This window comes from Leucoraja erinacea, chromosome 44, assembly GCF_028641065.1.
Source record: "Leucoraja erinacea ecotype New England chromosome 44, Leri_hhj_1, whole genome shotgun sequence".
NCBI lineage: Eukaryota > Metazoa > Chordata > Chondrichthyes > Rajiformes > Rajidae > Leucoraja > Leucoraja erinaceus.
The window spans coordinates 881,302-895,000 of NC_073420.1; the positions used below are offsets into that span (position 1 = coordinate 881,302).

The 13,699-nt window shown below is 48.0% G+C and overlaps 1 protein-coding gene across 2 annotated transcripts in view; it reads right to left on the reverse strand.

The window, feature by feature from the left end:
• Nucleotides 1–517: 517 nt before the first annotated feature.
• LOC129714967 (ADP-ribose glycohydrolase MACROD1-like) overlaps nucleotides 518–13,699 on the reverse strand; it is a 614,100-nt gene continuing 600,918 nt past the window's right edge. For both annotated transcript variants that reach the window (XM_055664759.1, XM_055664758.1), the window contains exon 11: nucleotides 518–2,364. In XM_055664759.1, the coding sequence (XP_055520734.1) occupies nucleotides 2,360–2,364 (5 nt within the window). In that variant the 3' untranslated portion in view covers nucleotides 518–2,359. The remainder of the gene's footprint in view (nucleotides 2,365–13,699) is intronic.

The window sequence follows — 13,699 nt, forward strand, 5'->3', positions numbered from 1 at the left end:
CCCTTTAGCCACAAGGGCCACATCTAATGCATTTCGTTGTCTCTGTACTGTACACTGACAATGACAATTAAAATTGAATCTGAATCTAACTCCCTCTTAAATATAGCCAATGAACTGTGTGGCCTCAACTACCTTCTGTGGCAGAGAATTCCACAGATTCACCACTCTTTAAGAGGCCTATCTAGCTCTCTCTTGAAAGTATCCAGAGAACCGGCCTCCACCGCCCTGCCCTCTGAGGCGGAGAATTCCACAGACTCACAACTCTCGGTGAGAAAAAGTGTTTCCGCGTCTCCGTTCTAAATGGCTTACCCCTTATTCTTAAACTGTGTGTGTGTGTGTGGCCCCTGGTTCTGGACTGTGGGAGTGGGAAGTGTTTTGCAAACGGGAGGTCAGGTGGGTCCATGCAGACTGAGCGGAGGTGTTCAGCAAAACGATCGCCCAGTCCATGCTTGGTCTCGCCGATGTATAAGAGTCCACGCCCTCAACAGCGGAGACAGAAATATTGAAACAAATATAAAGGTTATACGAATCACTTTATCATCAGCTACAATAACATCAAAATCAAGGAACAAGCTCGTTCACACCAAGGAGAAATATGTCAAACAATTCGCTTTCAAATGAGACCAATGGTCTGAGTATTAATCGAAAAGCAAAGATGAATGATGCTGAAAATCTGAGATAAAAAACAGAAAATACAGGGAGAAAGATAGAGGATTAATATTGAAGGAATGGGTAACGTTTCGGGTCGAGACCTTTCTTCAGACTGAAGACGGATCAGGCAGCATCTCTGGAGAGAAGGAATGGGTGATCTTTCAGTCGAACCTTTCTTCAGACTGAAGAAGGGTCTCGACCCGAAACGTCGCCCATTCCTTCTCTCCTCCTGTTTTTTGTGTGCCTATCTTCAGATTGATACTTCAGGTCGATGGCCTTTCAACTGAATCCGAAACGTTTCTCTGGTTCTCTCTCCATGGCCGCTGCCTGGTCTGCGGAGTATTTCCGGCATTCTGTCTTAATCTGAGCGTTGAAGACGAGACAATGATATGGGGTTGGAGGAGCTCTTCCCAACTGATGGATGAATAAGTGTCAGGAAGGTGAACATCTGAAAAGTTTGCTCTCCTTCATCTCCCTGTCCATTAACTGAGTCTAGTGTATAGATACGGCGCGGAAAGAGGCCCTTCGGCCCATGGAGTCTGTGCCGACCAGCGATCCCTGCACACTAACACTATCCTACCCACTAGGGGACAATTAGCTATATTTACCGAAGCCAATTAACCCACAAACCTGCATGTCTATGGAATGTGGGAGGAAACCGGAGCGCCCGGAGAAAACCCACTCAGGATCGAAGGAAGGAGGTGAAATTTCTTCAATCAGAGGGTGGTGAATCTGTGGATACTTTCAAGAGTTGTGGAGGCCACAAGTCAGTGGATATTTTTAAGGATAGATCAGAGATAGATAGATTCTTGATTAGTGCGGGTGTCAGAGGTTATGGGGAGAAGGCAGGAGAATGGGGTTGGGAGGGAGAGATAGATCAGCCGCGATTGAATGGCGGAGTAGACTTGATGGGCCGAATGGCCTGATTCTGCTCCTATCACTAATGAACCTGAGCCAGGAGGCAGGATGGAAGCCAGGTCTCCGGAGCGGTGAGGCAGCACGTGCGGTTACGGAGCGCACACTGGTCGGAAATTCATAATTGCAAATTAAGTTTAGTCTTAGCCAAGAGGGGAGGGTGGCACGGTGGCGCAGCGGTAGAGTTGCTGCCTTGCAGCGCGGGGGAATCTGGGTTCGATCCCGACGACGGGCGCTGTCTGTACGGAGTTTGCACGAGCTCCCCGTGACCTGCGTGGGTTTTCCCCGAGGTCTTCTGCTTCCTCCTGCGCTCCAAAGACGTGCAGGTTTGAAGGTTAACGGACTTGGTATAAGTGTAAATTATCCCTGGTGTGTTTGTAGGGTAGTGTGCGGGGATCGCTGGTCGGTGCAGACTGGGTGGGCCGAAGGACCTGTTTCTGGGCTGTATCTCGAAACTAAACTAAACTAAAATGGGTGGTTTCACAATATGGAAAGACAGCGGGGAGTAACGTAGAGAATTAAAAAACAGTGTAATCACCACTTTAGACGTTTTCTGCTGTCAGGGTATTGATTTGAGAAGTGAGTGCTCTCCATAACACAGGATTTATTCCTGGTATAAAATTCTCATGCAGAATAAATCACCAGGTTGTAAATCAGAAATCGGCAGAGAGGAATTAAAATGGATGCCGCGAGGAGTGTATCTGTGCGTCCTCAGTTCCAGTTTTCTCCTCTTAACGAGGGTTACATCCTTCACTGGCGCTGTTCTTGATCCCCTAGCTCTGATCCCCGGCACCTAATCTGTCAAAGAAACAAGCCAAGTGTTAATGAGTAGGAAGGAACTGCAGGTGTTGCTTCAAACCGAAGACAAACACAAAACGCTGGAGTAACTCAGCGGGACAGGCCGCATCTCCAGAGAGAAGGAACGGGCGGCGTTTCGGGTCGAGACTTTTTCTTCGGACTGGTTCGGGATAAAGGGAAACGAGAGATCTGAGAGAGGGTGGTGGGTGTATGGAATGATTTGCCAGAGGAGGTAGTTGAGGCTGGGACTATCGCAACATTTAAGAACCATTTAAATCGGTAACATAGAAACATAGAAATTAGGTGCAGGAGTAGAGGCCATTCGGCCCTTCGAGCCTGCACCGCCATTCAATATGATCATGGCTGATCATCCAACTCAGTATCCCGTACCTGCCTTCTCTCCATACCCTCTGATCCCCTTGGCCACAAGGGCCACATCTAACTCCCTCTTAAATATAGCCAATGAACTGTGTGGCCTCAACTACCCTCTGTGGCAGAGTTCCAGAGATTCACCACTCTCTGTGTGAAAAAAGTTCTCCTCATCTCGGTTTTAAAGGATTTCCCCCTTATCCTTAAGCTGTGACCCCTTGTCCTGGACTTCCCCAACATCGGGAACAATCTTCCTGCATCTAGCCTGTCCAACCCCTTAAGAATTTTGTTCATGGTACATGGATAGGACAGGTTTAGAGGGATAAGGGCCAAACGCAGGCAGGTGGGACTAGTGTAGATGGGGCATTGAGCCATGGAATCTGACAGTGTGGAAACAGGGAGTGCAGCGTTGGTTCACCAGGTTAATTCCCGAGATGGCGGGACCGTCATATGTTGATAGAATGGAGCGTCTGGGCTTGTATACTCTGGAATTTATAAGGATGAGAGGGGATCCTATTGAAACATATAAGATTTATTAAGGGATTGGACACGCTAGAGGCAGGAAACATGTTCCCGATGTTGGGAACTAAGTCCAGAACTAAGGGCCACAGTTTACGAATAAGGGGTTGGCAATTTAGAACGAAGACGAGGAAAAACTTTTTCACCCAGAGAGTTGTGAATCTGTGGAATTCTCTGCCTCAGTGGGCGGTGGAGGAGGGAGATGGCAGCCCTGTTTGTCTTTTCCATCCTCTATTTTTAGCGTTTGGTTAAAGTTTGTTTCCTTTCTCTCGGACTTACCATTGGTGCGGATCCCTTGACTGGGATCGCTCCCACCGCGGCCTGCGGACTTACTTACTATCAAGGGCTCGCAGTCTTGGGAGAGGCTAGGCGGGATCTGCAACACTCGAGGGTCGATCGCACGGCGCGGGGAAGCTGATCGCCTCGACGCGTAGGGCCCGAACACTGCCGTCTACGGGACTCAAGACCATCCCGTCAAAGGGGGGCTCGAGGCCCCCGACCGAGGAAGAACAACAAGGGAAGGACTTGGAACTTTATGTTGCCTTCCATAGAAACATAGAAAACATAGAAATTAGGTGCAGGAGTAGGCCATTCGGCCCTTCGAGCCTGCACCGCCATTCAATATGATCATGGCTGATCATCCAACTCAGTATCCCGTACCTGCCTTCTCTCCATACCCCCTGATCCCCTTAGCCACAAGGGCCACATCTAACTCCCTCTTAAATATAGCCAATGAACTGTGGCCTCAACTACCCTCTGTGGCAGAGAGTTCCAGAGATTCACCACTCTCTGTGTGAAAAAAGTTCTTCTCATCTCGGTTTTAAAGGATTTCCCCCTTATCCTTAAGCTGTGACCCCTTGCCCTGGACTTCCCCAACATCGGGAACAATCTTCCTGCATCTAGCCTGTCCAACCCCTTAAGAATTTTGTAAGTTTCTATAAGATCCCCTCTCAATCTTCTAAATTCTAGAGAGTATAAACCAAGTCTATCCAGTCTTTCTTCATAAGACAGTCCTGACATCCCAGGAATCAGTCTGGTGAACCGTCTCTGCACTCCCTCTATGGCAATAATGTCCTTCCTCAGATTTGGAGACCAAAATTACATGCAATACTCCAGGTGTGGTCTCACCAAGACCCTGTACAACTGCAGTAGAACCTCCCTGCTCCTATACTCAAATCCTTTTGTTATGAACACAGTGGGGAATGTGTAGGAGCCACTGTGGTGGATGTTTATGTTAAAATGTGTTTTTTTCATTCTGTTGCTTTTTAAATTGTCTGACTGACCTGGCCAATGAATTTTCACTACACCAACTGTTGTATGTGACAATAAGTGAACTCAGAAGGCAGTGGAGGCTAATTATCTGGATGCTTTCAAGAGGAACGGGGTACTGATTGGGGATACGGGGAGAAGGCAGGAGCTGATTGGGGATGATCAGCCATGATCACAACGAATGGCGGTGCTGGCTGGAAGGGCTGAATGGCCTCTACTCCTGCACCTATTGTCTATTCAGCTCAATTTGCCCACACTGGATTGCTACCAGAGTCGAACTGTGCAGGAAGTCGTATATCGTATTAAATCCTAATTCTGAAACGTGATTCGATTCTTCCCTAGAGTTTACGAACGATTCAGACAGTCTACCTTGAAAACTGGCTTCCCTGGGGTGCGATTAGCTATCTCCCGCAGTCAGTGAACTCTTAACTCATTCAGAATGAAAGGAGGACATTCTCACCCACTCAAAGCCCTGCCGTGGTGCTGGCTTCCCACAGGCACCCCTGAACCAATTTAAAATCCTGTACCTTAGAGCCCCCGAGTCATAGAGTGATACAGCCTGGAAACAGGCCATTCAGCCCAACTGGTCCAACTGCACTAGTCCCACCTGCCTGCGTTTTACCCATTTCCCTCCAAACCTGTCCTATACGTGTACCTGTCTAACTGCTTCTTACATGTTGCGATAGTCCCTGCCCCAGCTACCTCCTCTGGCAGCTCGTTCCATACACCCACCACCCTTTGCGTGGAAAGGTTACACCCCTCAGATTCCGATTTAAATCTTTTCCCCTTTCTGATTTGCGGTGGAGTTGCTACCTCACAGCGCTGGAAACCCCGGTTCGATCCTGACCAGCGGTGCTGTCTGTACGGAGTTTGCACGTTTCCCCCACCCCCGTGGATAGGACGGGTTTGGAGGGATGCGGACCAAATCGGGCAGGTGGGACTAGTGTAGCTGGGACATGTGGGCTAGTGTGGGCGAGTTGGGCCGAAGGGCCTGTTTCCACGCTGTATCACTCGAAAAGGATTTGAATATAGGAGCAGGGAGGTTCTACTGCAGTTGTACAGGGTCTTGGTGAGACCACACCTGGAGTATTGCGTACAGGTTTGGTCTCCAAATCTGGGGAAGGACATTCTTGCCATAGAGGGAGTGCAGAGAAGGTTCACCAGACTGATTCGTGGGATGTCAGGACTTTCATCTTTCATGTGAAGAAAGACTGGATAGACTTGGCTTGTACTCGCTAGAATTTAGGAGATTGAGGGGCGATCTTATAGAAACTTACAAAATTCTTAACAGGCTAGATGCAGGAAGATTGTTCGCGATGTTGGGGAAGTCCAAGACAAGGGGTCACAGCTTAAGGATAGAGGGGAAATCCTTTAAGACCGAGACAAGGGGTCACAGCTTAAGGATAAGGGGGAAATCCTTTAAAACCGAGATGAGAAGAACTTTTTTCACACAGATAGTGGTGAATCTGTGGAATTCTCTGCCACAGAAGGTAGTTGAGGCCACAGTTCATTGGCTATATTTAAGAGGGAGTTAGATGTGGCCCTTGTGGCTAAGGGGATCAGAGGGTATGGAGAGAAGGCATGTACGGGATGCTGAGTTAGATGATCAGCCATGATCATATTGAATGGCGGTGCAGGCTCGAAGGGCCGAATGGCCTACTCCTGCACCTAATTTCTATGTTTCTATGAGATGAGAAAAACATTTTTCACACAGAGAGTGGTGAATCTCTGGAATTCTCTGCCACAGAAGGCAGTTGAGGCCACAGTTCATTGGCTATATTTAAGAGGGAGTTAGATGTGGCCCTTGTGGCTAAGGGGATCAGAGGGTATGGAGAGAAGGCAGGGATGGGATACTGAGTTGGATGATCAGCCATGATCACAATGAATGGCGGTGCAGGCTCGAAGGGCCGAAAGACCTACTCCTGCACCTATTTTCTATGTTTCTATGACACTATGAGGCAGCCATTTTAGATGGGTTTGCGCTGAGTGACATGGAGATTGTCTGATGGGCCGTACAATGAACAATCAGGTGCTTATTTGTTGTTATTTAATTACTATATTTGAAAGATCATGCGTCTGAGCGCAAATCAATTCCAGCCTGAATTAAATTTACTTAAATATCATTCCCGGCTGATGGGAATTGATTGTCCATTAAGCAGGCTTAAAAACATGAATGATATTCTTTTGCGTTTTGCAATCGACTTGAGAGGAAGAGACACAATGCTGCTGTTCCCCCTCCCATTCCGAATCCGACCTTTCTGTCCCGGGCCCCCTCCATGGCCAGAGTGAGCAACACCGGAAATTGGAGGAGCAGCAGCTCATATTCCGCTTGGGCAGTCTGCACCCTAGCGGCATAAACATTGAATTCTCCAATTTCCGATAGCCCTTGCTGTCTCCTCCCCTTCTCAGCTCTCCTCAGCCCTCGGGCTCCTCCTCTTCCTTTTTCCTTTCTTCTCCACACCCCCCCCACCATCCTACATCAGTCTGAAGAAGGGTTTTTTCGGCCAGAAACGTTGCCTATTTCCTTCGCTCCGCAGATGCTGCTGCACCTGCTGAGTTCCTCCAGCACTAAACTGTAAGCTGACAAATGGAGCATAAATAGACAATAGACAATAGGTGCAGGAGTAGAGGCCATTCGACCCTTCGAGCCAGCACCGCCATTCAATGTGAATCATGGCTGATCATCCCCAATCAGTACCCCGTTCCTGCCTCCTCCCCATATCCCCTGACTCCGCTATTTTTAAGAGCCCCATCTAGCTCTCTCTTGAAAGCATCCAGAGAACTGGCCTCCACCGCCCTCTGAGGCAGAGAATTCCACAGACTCACAACTCTCTGTGAGAAAAAGAGTTTCCTCGTCTCCGTTCTAAATGGCCGACCCCTTATTCTTAAACTGTGTGTGTGTGGCCCCTGGTTCTGCCCCCCCTCCCCCCAACATCGGGAACATGTTTCCTGCCTCTAGCGTGTCCAAACCCTTAACAATCTTATGTGTTTCAATGAGATATCCTCTCATCCTTCTAAACTCCAGAGTGTACAAGCCCAGCCGCTCCATTCTCTCAGCAAATAACGAATGAGATATCATTTGAAATAATGGTTGTTCTAAGTTTGAAAATCCCAGTTATTAATACACATCCCTGTGAAATGTCGGTTCTTTTTATTAGTTAAAGCACAGTTCACAGTGGGGAATATTGACAATAAAACCTGCTATTGCTTCCCTTCTGGGTATGTAATATTTAACAAAGACATATTGCCTGGAATAATCTAGGTGTGAATTATTCAGCACCTTGCGAATGGTACAACTGATGAGGTAAGCCAAGTTTCTGTGGTAAAATTCATCCTTCAAGATGCTAGTTTGTCCGATTTACAAAGTCGTGGAGACCCAGAAGTTCATAAGTGATAGCAGAATCAGGCCATTCGGCCCATAGAGTCTACTCCGCCATTCAAACATGGCCGAACTATCTCATCCTCCTCATCCCGTTCCCCTGCCATCGGCCCGACCCGCCGAGTTACTCCAGCGCTTTTTGTTCTGAGCAGAAGAATTCTGGGCAGAGAGGGCATTCAGGGACAGCAGGCAGTGAAGAAAACGAATGGCATGTTGGCCTTCATTGTGAGAAGATTTCAGTTTAGGAGTTGTACAGAGCCCTGGTGAAAACAGCACCTGGAGTATTGTGTGCAGTTTTGGTCTCCTAATTTGAGTAAGTACATTCTTGCTATTGAGGGACTGCAGCGTAGGTTCACCAGGTTAATTCCCGGGATGGCGGGACTGTCATATGATGAAAGAATAGATCGACTGGGCTTGTATTCACTGGAATTTAGAAGGATGAGAGGGAATCTTATAGAAACATATAACATTCTTAAGGGATTGGACAAGCTAGATGCAGGAAAAATGTTCCTAATGTTGGGGGGAGTCCAGAACCAGGGGTCACAGTTTAAGGATAAGGGTAGGCCATTTAGGACCGAGATGAGGAAAAACTTTTTCTCACAGAGAATATGTGGAATTCTTTGGCACAGAAGGCAGTGGAGGCCAATTTACTGGATGTTTTCAAGAGAGAGTTGGATAGAGCTCTTAGGGCTGACGGAATCAAGGGGAGAAAGCAGGAACGGGGTACTGATTCTGAATGATCAGCCGCGATCATATTGAATGGCGGTGCAGGCTCGAAGGGCCAAATGGCCTACTCCTGCACCTGTTTTCTGTGTGGCTATATTTCTATGTGGCAGGACTTTCCACTCTACAGAGAAGCAAAGAAATCCAAGCCAATTGTTTTGCCCACTCATCAGAAGCGTAAATCGATTCAAGAAAAGCGGTTGCGGGAAAAATGGAAGACAGATGCAGAGGAATAAAGCCGTCACCAAGCGGCAACTCTCTGATGTACGGCGTGTCCCACCGCGCTATTTAAACATCTGCTTTACCTGAGCAACTCGCCAGACAGGACGAGTGATTGCAAATTAAACTTCCCACAGATGCCGCTTAACGTGCTGTGTTTAGTTCACTCAGTCTGCTTGGATGTTTAAATTAAAAGATATCTCCCTCACAATGTCCTAAAAACAAGCTGTTGGTCGAGGCCCGTTGCCATGGTTGTTCCACATTAGCTAACTTCCGGCGGCCATTTTCTTTTCCATGGCGCTCGTAAGGTCATAAGGTCATAAGTGGTGGGAGCAGAATTAAGGGCCTGTCCCACATTCACGACTTAATTCACGACCATTTTTACTCGTGGACATTTTACATCAGGCTAGAAAAAACGCCCCGGCCTACTTGATGCCTCGAGTACCTACGACTAGCATCACCGCGTAGCTACGACCTCCTGACGACCATGCTGCGAGTATGAGTCAAGGGCAAACCCGGTAGAGGTCGTGAAAGCGGGACTAGCCCTTTAGGCCATTCAGCCCATCGAGTGTACCCCGCCTATCGACCGTGGCTAATCTACCTCTCCCTCCTCACCCCATTCTCCTGCCTTCTCCACATAACCCCTGACACCCGTGCTAATCAAGAATAACCATATAACAATTACAGCACGGAAACAGGCCATCTCGACCCTTCTAGTCCGTGACGAACACATATTCTCCCCTAGTCCCATCTACCTGCGCTCAGACCATAACCCTCCATTCCCTTCCCGTCCATATAACTATCCAATTTATTTTTAAATGATAAAAAAACGAACCAGCCTCCACCACCTTCACTGGAAGCTCATTCCACACAGCCACCACTCTCTGAGTAAAGAAGTTCCCCCTCATGTTACCCCTAAACTTCAATCCCTTAATTCTCAAGTCATGTCCCCTTGTTTGAATCTTCCCTACTCTCAGTGGGAAAAGCTTTTCCACGTCAACTCTGTCTATCCCTCTCATCATTTTAAAAACCTCTATCAAGTCCCCCCTTAACCTTCTGCGCTCCAAAGAATAAAGCCCTAACTTGTTCAGCCTTTCTCTGTAACTTAGTTGCTGAAACCCAGGCAACATTCTAGTAAATCTCCTCTGTACTCTCTCTATTTTGTTGACATCCTTCCTATAATTAGGCGACCAAAATTGTACACCATACTCCAGAATTGGCCTCCACCAATGCCTTGTACAAGAATCTATCTATCTCTGTCGAAAAAAAACCCATTGACAACATGGCCTCCACAGCCTTCTGTGGCAACGAATTCCACAGATTCACTAAAGAAATTCCTCCTCATCTCCTTCGTAAAGGAACATCCTTTAATTCTAAGGCTGTGACCGCTAGTCCTGGGCTCACCCCCTAGTGTAAACATCCTCTCCACATCCACTCTGTCCAGGTCTTTTACTCTTAACACTATCAATACGTTCCAGTCTGTACTCAAAACGCAAACACACTCCCTAAAGTCGAATGAAACCTGGGCCTAACTGATCTCCCGGTTGCTAAACACTTTAACTCCCCCTCCCATTCGCACTCTGACCTTTCTGTCCTGGGCCTCCTCCACTGTCAGAGTGAGGCCCAGCGCAAATTAGAGGAACAGCGCCTCATATTTCGCTTGGGCAGCGGTATCAATATTGACTTCTCTAACTTCAAAGTCGCCTGTCGGCACGGTAGAGTCACCGCCTTTCAGCGCTTTCAACGCCAGAGCCGCAGGTTCGATCCCGACTACGGGCGCTGTCTGTGCAGAGTTGGTACGTTCTCCCCGCGCGGGTTTTCTCCGAGATCTCCGGTTGCCTCCCACGCTCCAGGCTTGTAGGTCAACGGGCGGGTGCAGGGTAGTGTTAGTGTGCGGGGATCGCTGGTCGGCGCGGACTCGGTGGGCCGAAGGGGCCTGTTTCCGCGCTGTATCTCTAAACTAAACTGAAACTGAACCGAATTCCTTACAGTTCCCCTCATTTCACCGCACCTCCCCCCCTCCCTTCACCGAACAGCCGTGAGCGTCTTAGGAGGTTTGAGTTGATACACTAACGAGCTGCTGAATCTTGCAGCCCTGGACTTCCCCAGTCTGCGGTACGTGACAGCCTTGGTCTGCTGCTCCAGTTTGGTGAACAGCAGGGGATACATTATGTGCCCAGCGTGAGTTGCCATGTTTGATTCCCTTCCCTTCTCAAGTGCTGCTACATGGTAGGACAAGAGCTGGGTTTATTGCCACCGCTTCACATACGCTCAGACGTTCTCGGAGCAGAATTAGGCCACTCGGCCCATCGGGTCTATTCACCATTCAATCACGGCTGGTCTATCTCTCCCTCCTAACCCCATTCTCCTGCCTTCTCCCCATAACATAGAAACATAGAAACATAGAAATTAGGTGCAGGAGTAGGCCATTCGGCCCTTCGAGCCTGCACCGCCATTCAATATGACCATGGCTGATCATCCAACTCAGTATCCCGTACCTGCCTTCTCTCCATACCCTCTGATCCCCTTGGCCACAAGGGCCACATCTAACTCCCTCTTAAATATAGCCAATGAACTGGCCTCAACTACCCTCTGTGGCAGAGAGTTCCAGAGATTCACCACTCTTTGTGTGAAAAAAGTTCTCCTCATCTCGGTTTTAAAGGATTTCCCCCTTATCCTTAAGCTGTGACCCCTTGTCCTGGACTTCCCCAACATCGGGAACAATCTTCCTGCATCTAGCCTGTCCAACCCCTTAAGAATTTTGTAAGTTTCTACAAGATCCCCTCTCAATCTCCTAAATTCTAGAGAGTATAAACCAAGTCTATCCAGTCTTTCTTCATAAGACAGTCCTGACATCCCAGGAATCAGTCTGGTGAACCGTCTCTGCACTCCCTCTATGGCAATAATGTCCTTCCTCAGATTTGAATGGCAATGATCTCGCAATACTCCAGGTGTGGTCTCACCAAGACCCTGTACAACTGCAATAACCCCCGACACCCGGCCTAATCAGGAATCTGTTAATCTCCATTTAAAAAATATTGCCTGGTATAATCTAAGTGCAAGTTATTCAGCACCTCAAGGACCTGTTCCACTTTCACGACTTAATTCAAAACCTCTGCCGACTTTTAGGGACCTAAAAACAAAATTCAAGAGCGTGGTAATCTCCGAACTCCTGCGATCTTCCACGACTATGTTCACGAACTCCTACGAATTCCCACGGCTATTTCGACGCCCTCCTTACGAGTAAAAAGTTGCAATTTCTTTCATCCCGACCATTTTTTGTTTACTCGTGGACATTTTTTGCCGGGCTGGAAAAAACGTCCCGACTTACCTGATGCCACGAGTGCCTCGGACTGGCGTTTACGAGCCGCTACGATACATCTACGGGACTACTACGGACTCGTTACGAACATTCTGCGAGTTTGAATCAAGGGGAAAACTCGGGAGAATTCGTGAATAACTCCGGAAAGTGGGACAGGCCCTTGATGAATGTAACAAACGATGATGTAAGCCAAGCACAGCTTTCTGTGGTAACATTCATCCTTTAAGATGCTAGTTTGTATGATTTACAAAGCTATAGAGACCCACAACTTCATAAGTGATAGGAGCAGAATTAGGCCATTCGGCCCATCGAGTCTACTTCACCATTCAATCACGGCTGATCTATCTCTCCCTCCCAACCACACTCCCCTGCCTTCTCCCCATAACCCCTGACACCCGTACTAATCAAGAATAGAAACATAGAAACATAGAAAATAGGTGCAGGAGTAGGCCATTCGGCCCTTCGAGCCTGCACCGCCATTCAATATGATCATGGCTGATCATCCAACTCAGTATCCTGTACCTGCCTTCTCTCCATACCCCCTGATCCCTTTAGCCACAAGGGCTTCATCTAACTCCCTCTTAAACATAGCCAATGAACTGTGGCCTCAACTACATTCTGTGGCAGAGAATTCCACAGATTCACCACTCTCTGTGTGAAAAATGTTTTTCTCATCTCAGTCCTAAAAGATTTCCCCCTTATCCTTAAACTGTGTGACCCCTTGTTCTGGACTTCCCCAACATTGGGAACAATCTTCCTGCATCTAGCCTGTCCAACCCCTTAAGAATTTTGTAAGTTTCTATAAGATCCCCCCTCAACCTTCTAAATTCTAGCGAGTACAAGCCGAGTCTATCCAGTCTTTCTTCATATGAAAGTCCTGACATCCCAGGAATCAGTCTGGTGAACCTTTTCTATCTATCTCTGCCGTAAAAATATCCACGGACTTGGCCTCCACAGCCGTCTGTGGCAATGAATTCCACAGATTCACCACCCTCTGACTAATGAAAATCCACCGTATCTCCTTCCTAAAAGAACGCCCTTTAATTCTGAGGCTGTGCCCTCTGGTCCTAGACTCTCCCACTAGTGGAAAAATCCTCTCCACATCCACTCTCTCCAGGCCTTTCACTATTCTGTACGTTTGAAGGTTAATTGGCTTCAGTAAAATGTTAATTTGTCTCTAGTGTGTGTAGGGTGGTGTTAAGGGCCAGTCCCACTGTACGAGGTAATTGAAGAGTTCTCCCGAATTTTCCCGATTCGAACTCGGAGAATATCCGTCGCGGGTCCGTAGGAGTTCGTGGTCGTCTCGTAGCGGCTCGCACGAGTAAAAAGTAACCATTTGTTTTCATCACGAGTATTTTTTTACTCGTGGGCATTTTGCGCAGGGGTGAAAACACGTCACGGGTTTACCGGATTTCCCGAGTACGAGACGTCCACGAACTCCTGCGGACCCGCTACGGACATTCTCCGAGATCGAATCAGGGGAAAACTCGGGAGAACTCTTGGATTACCCCGTACAGTGGGGACTGTGTCGGCAC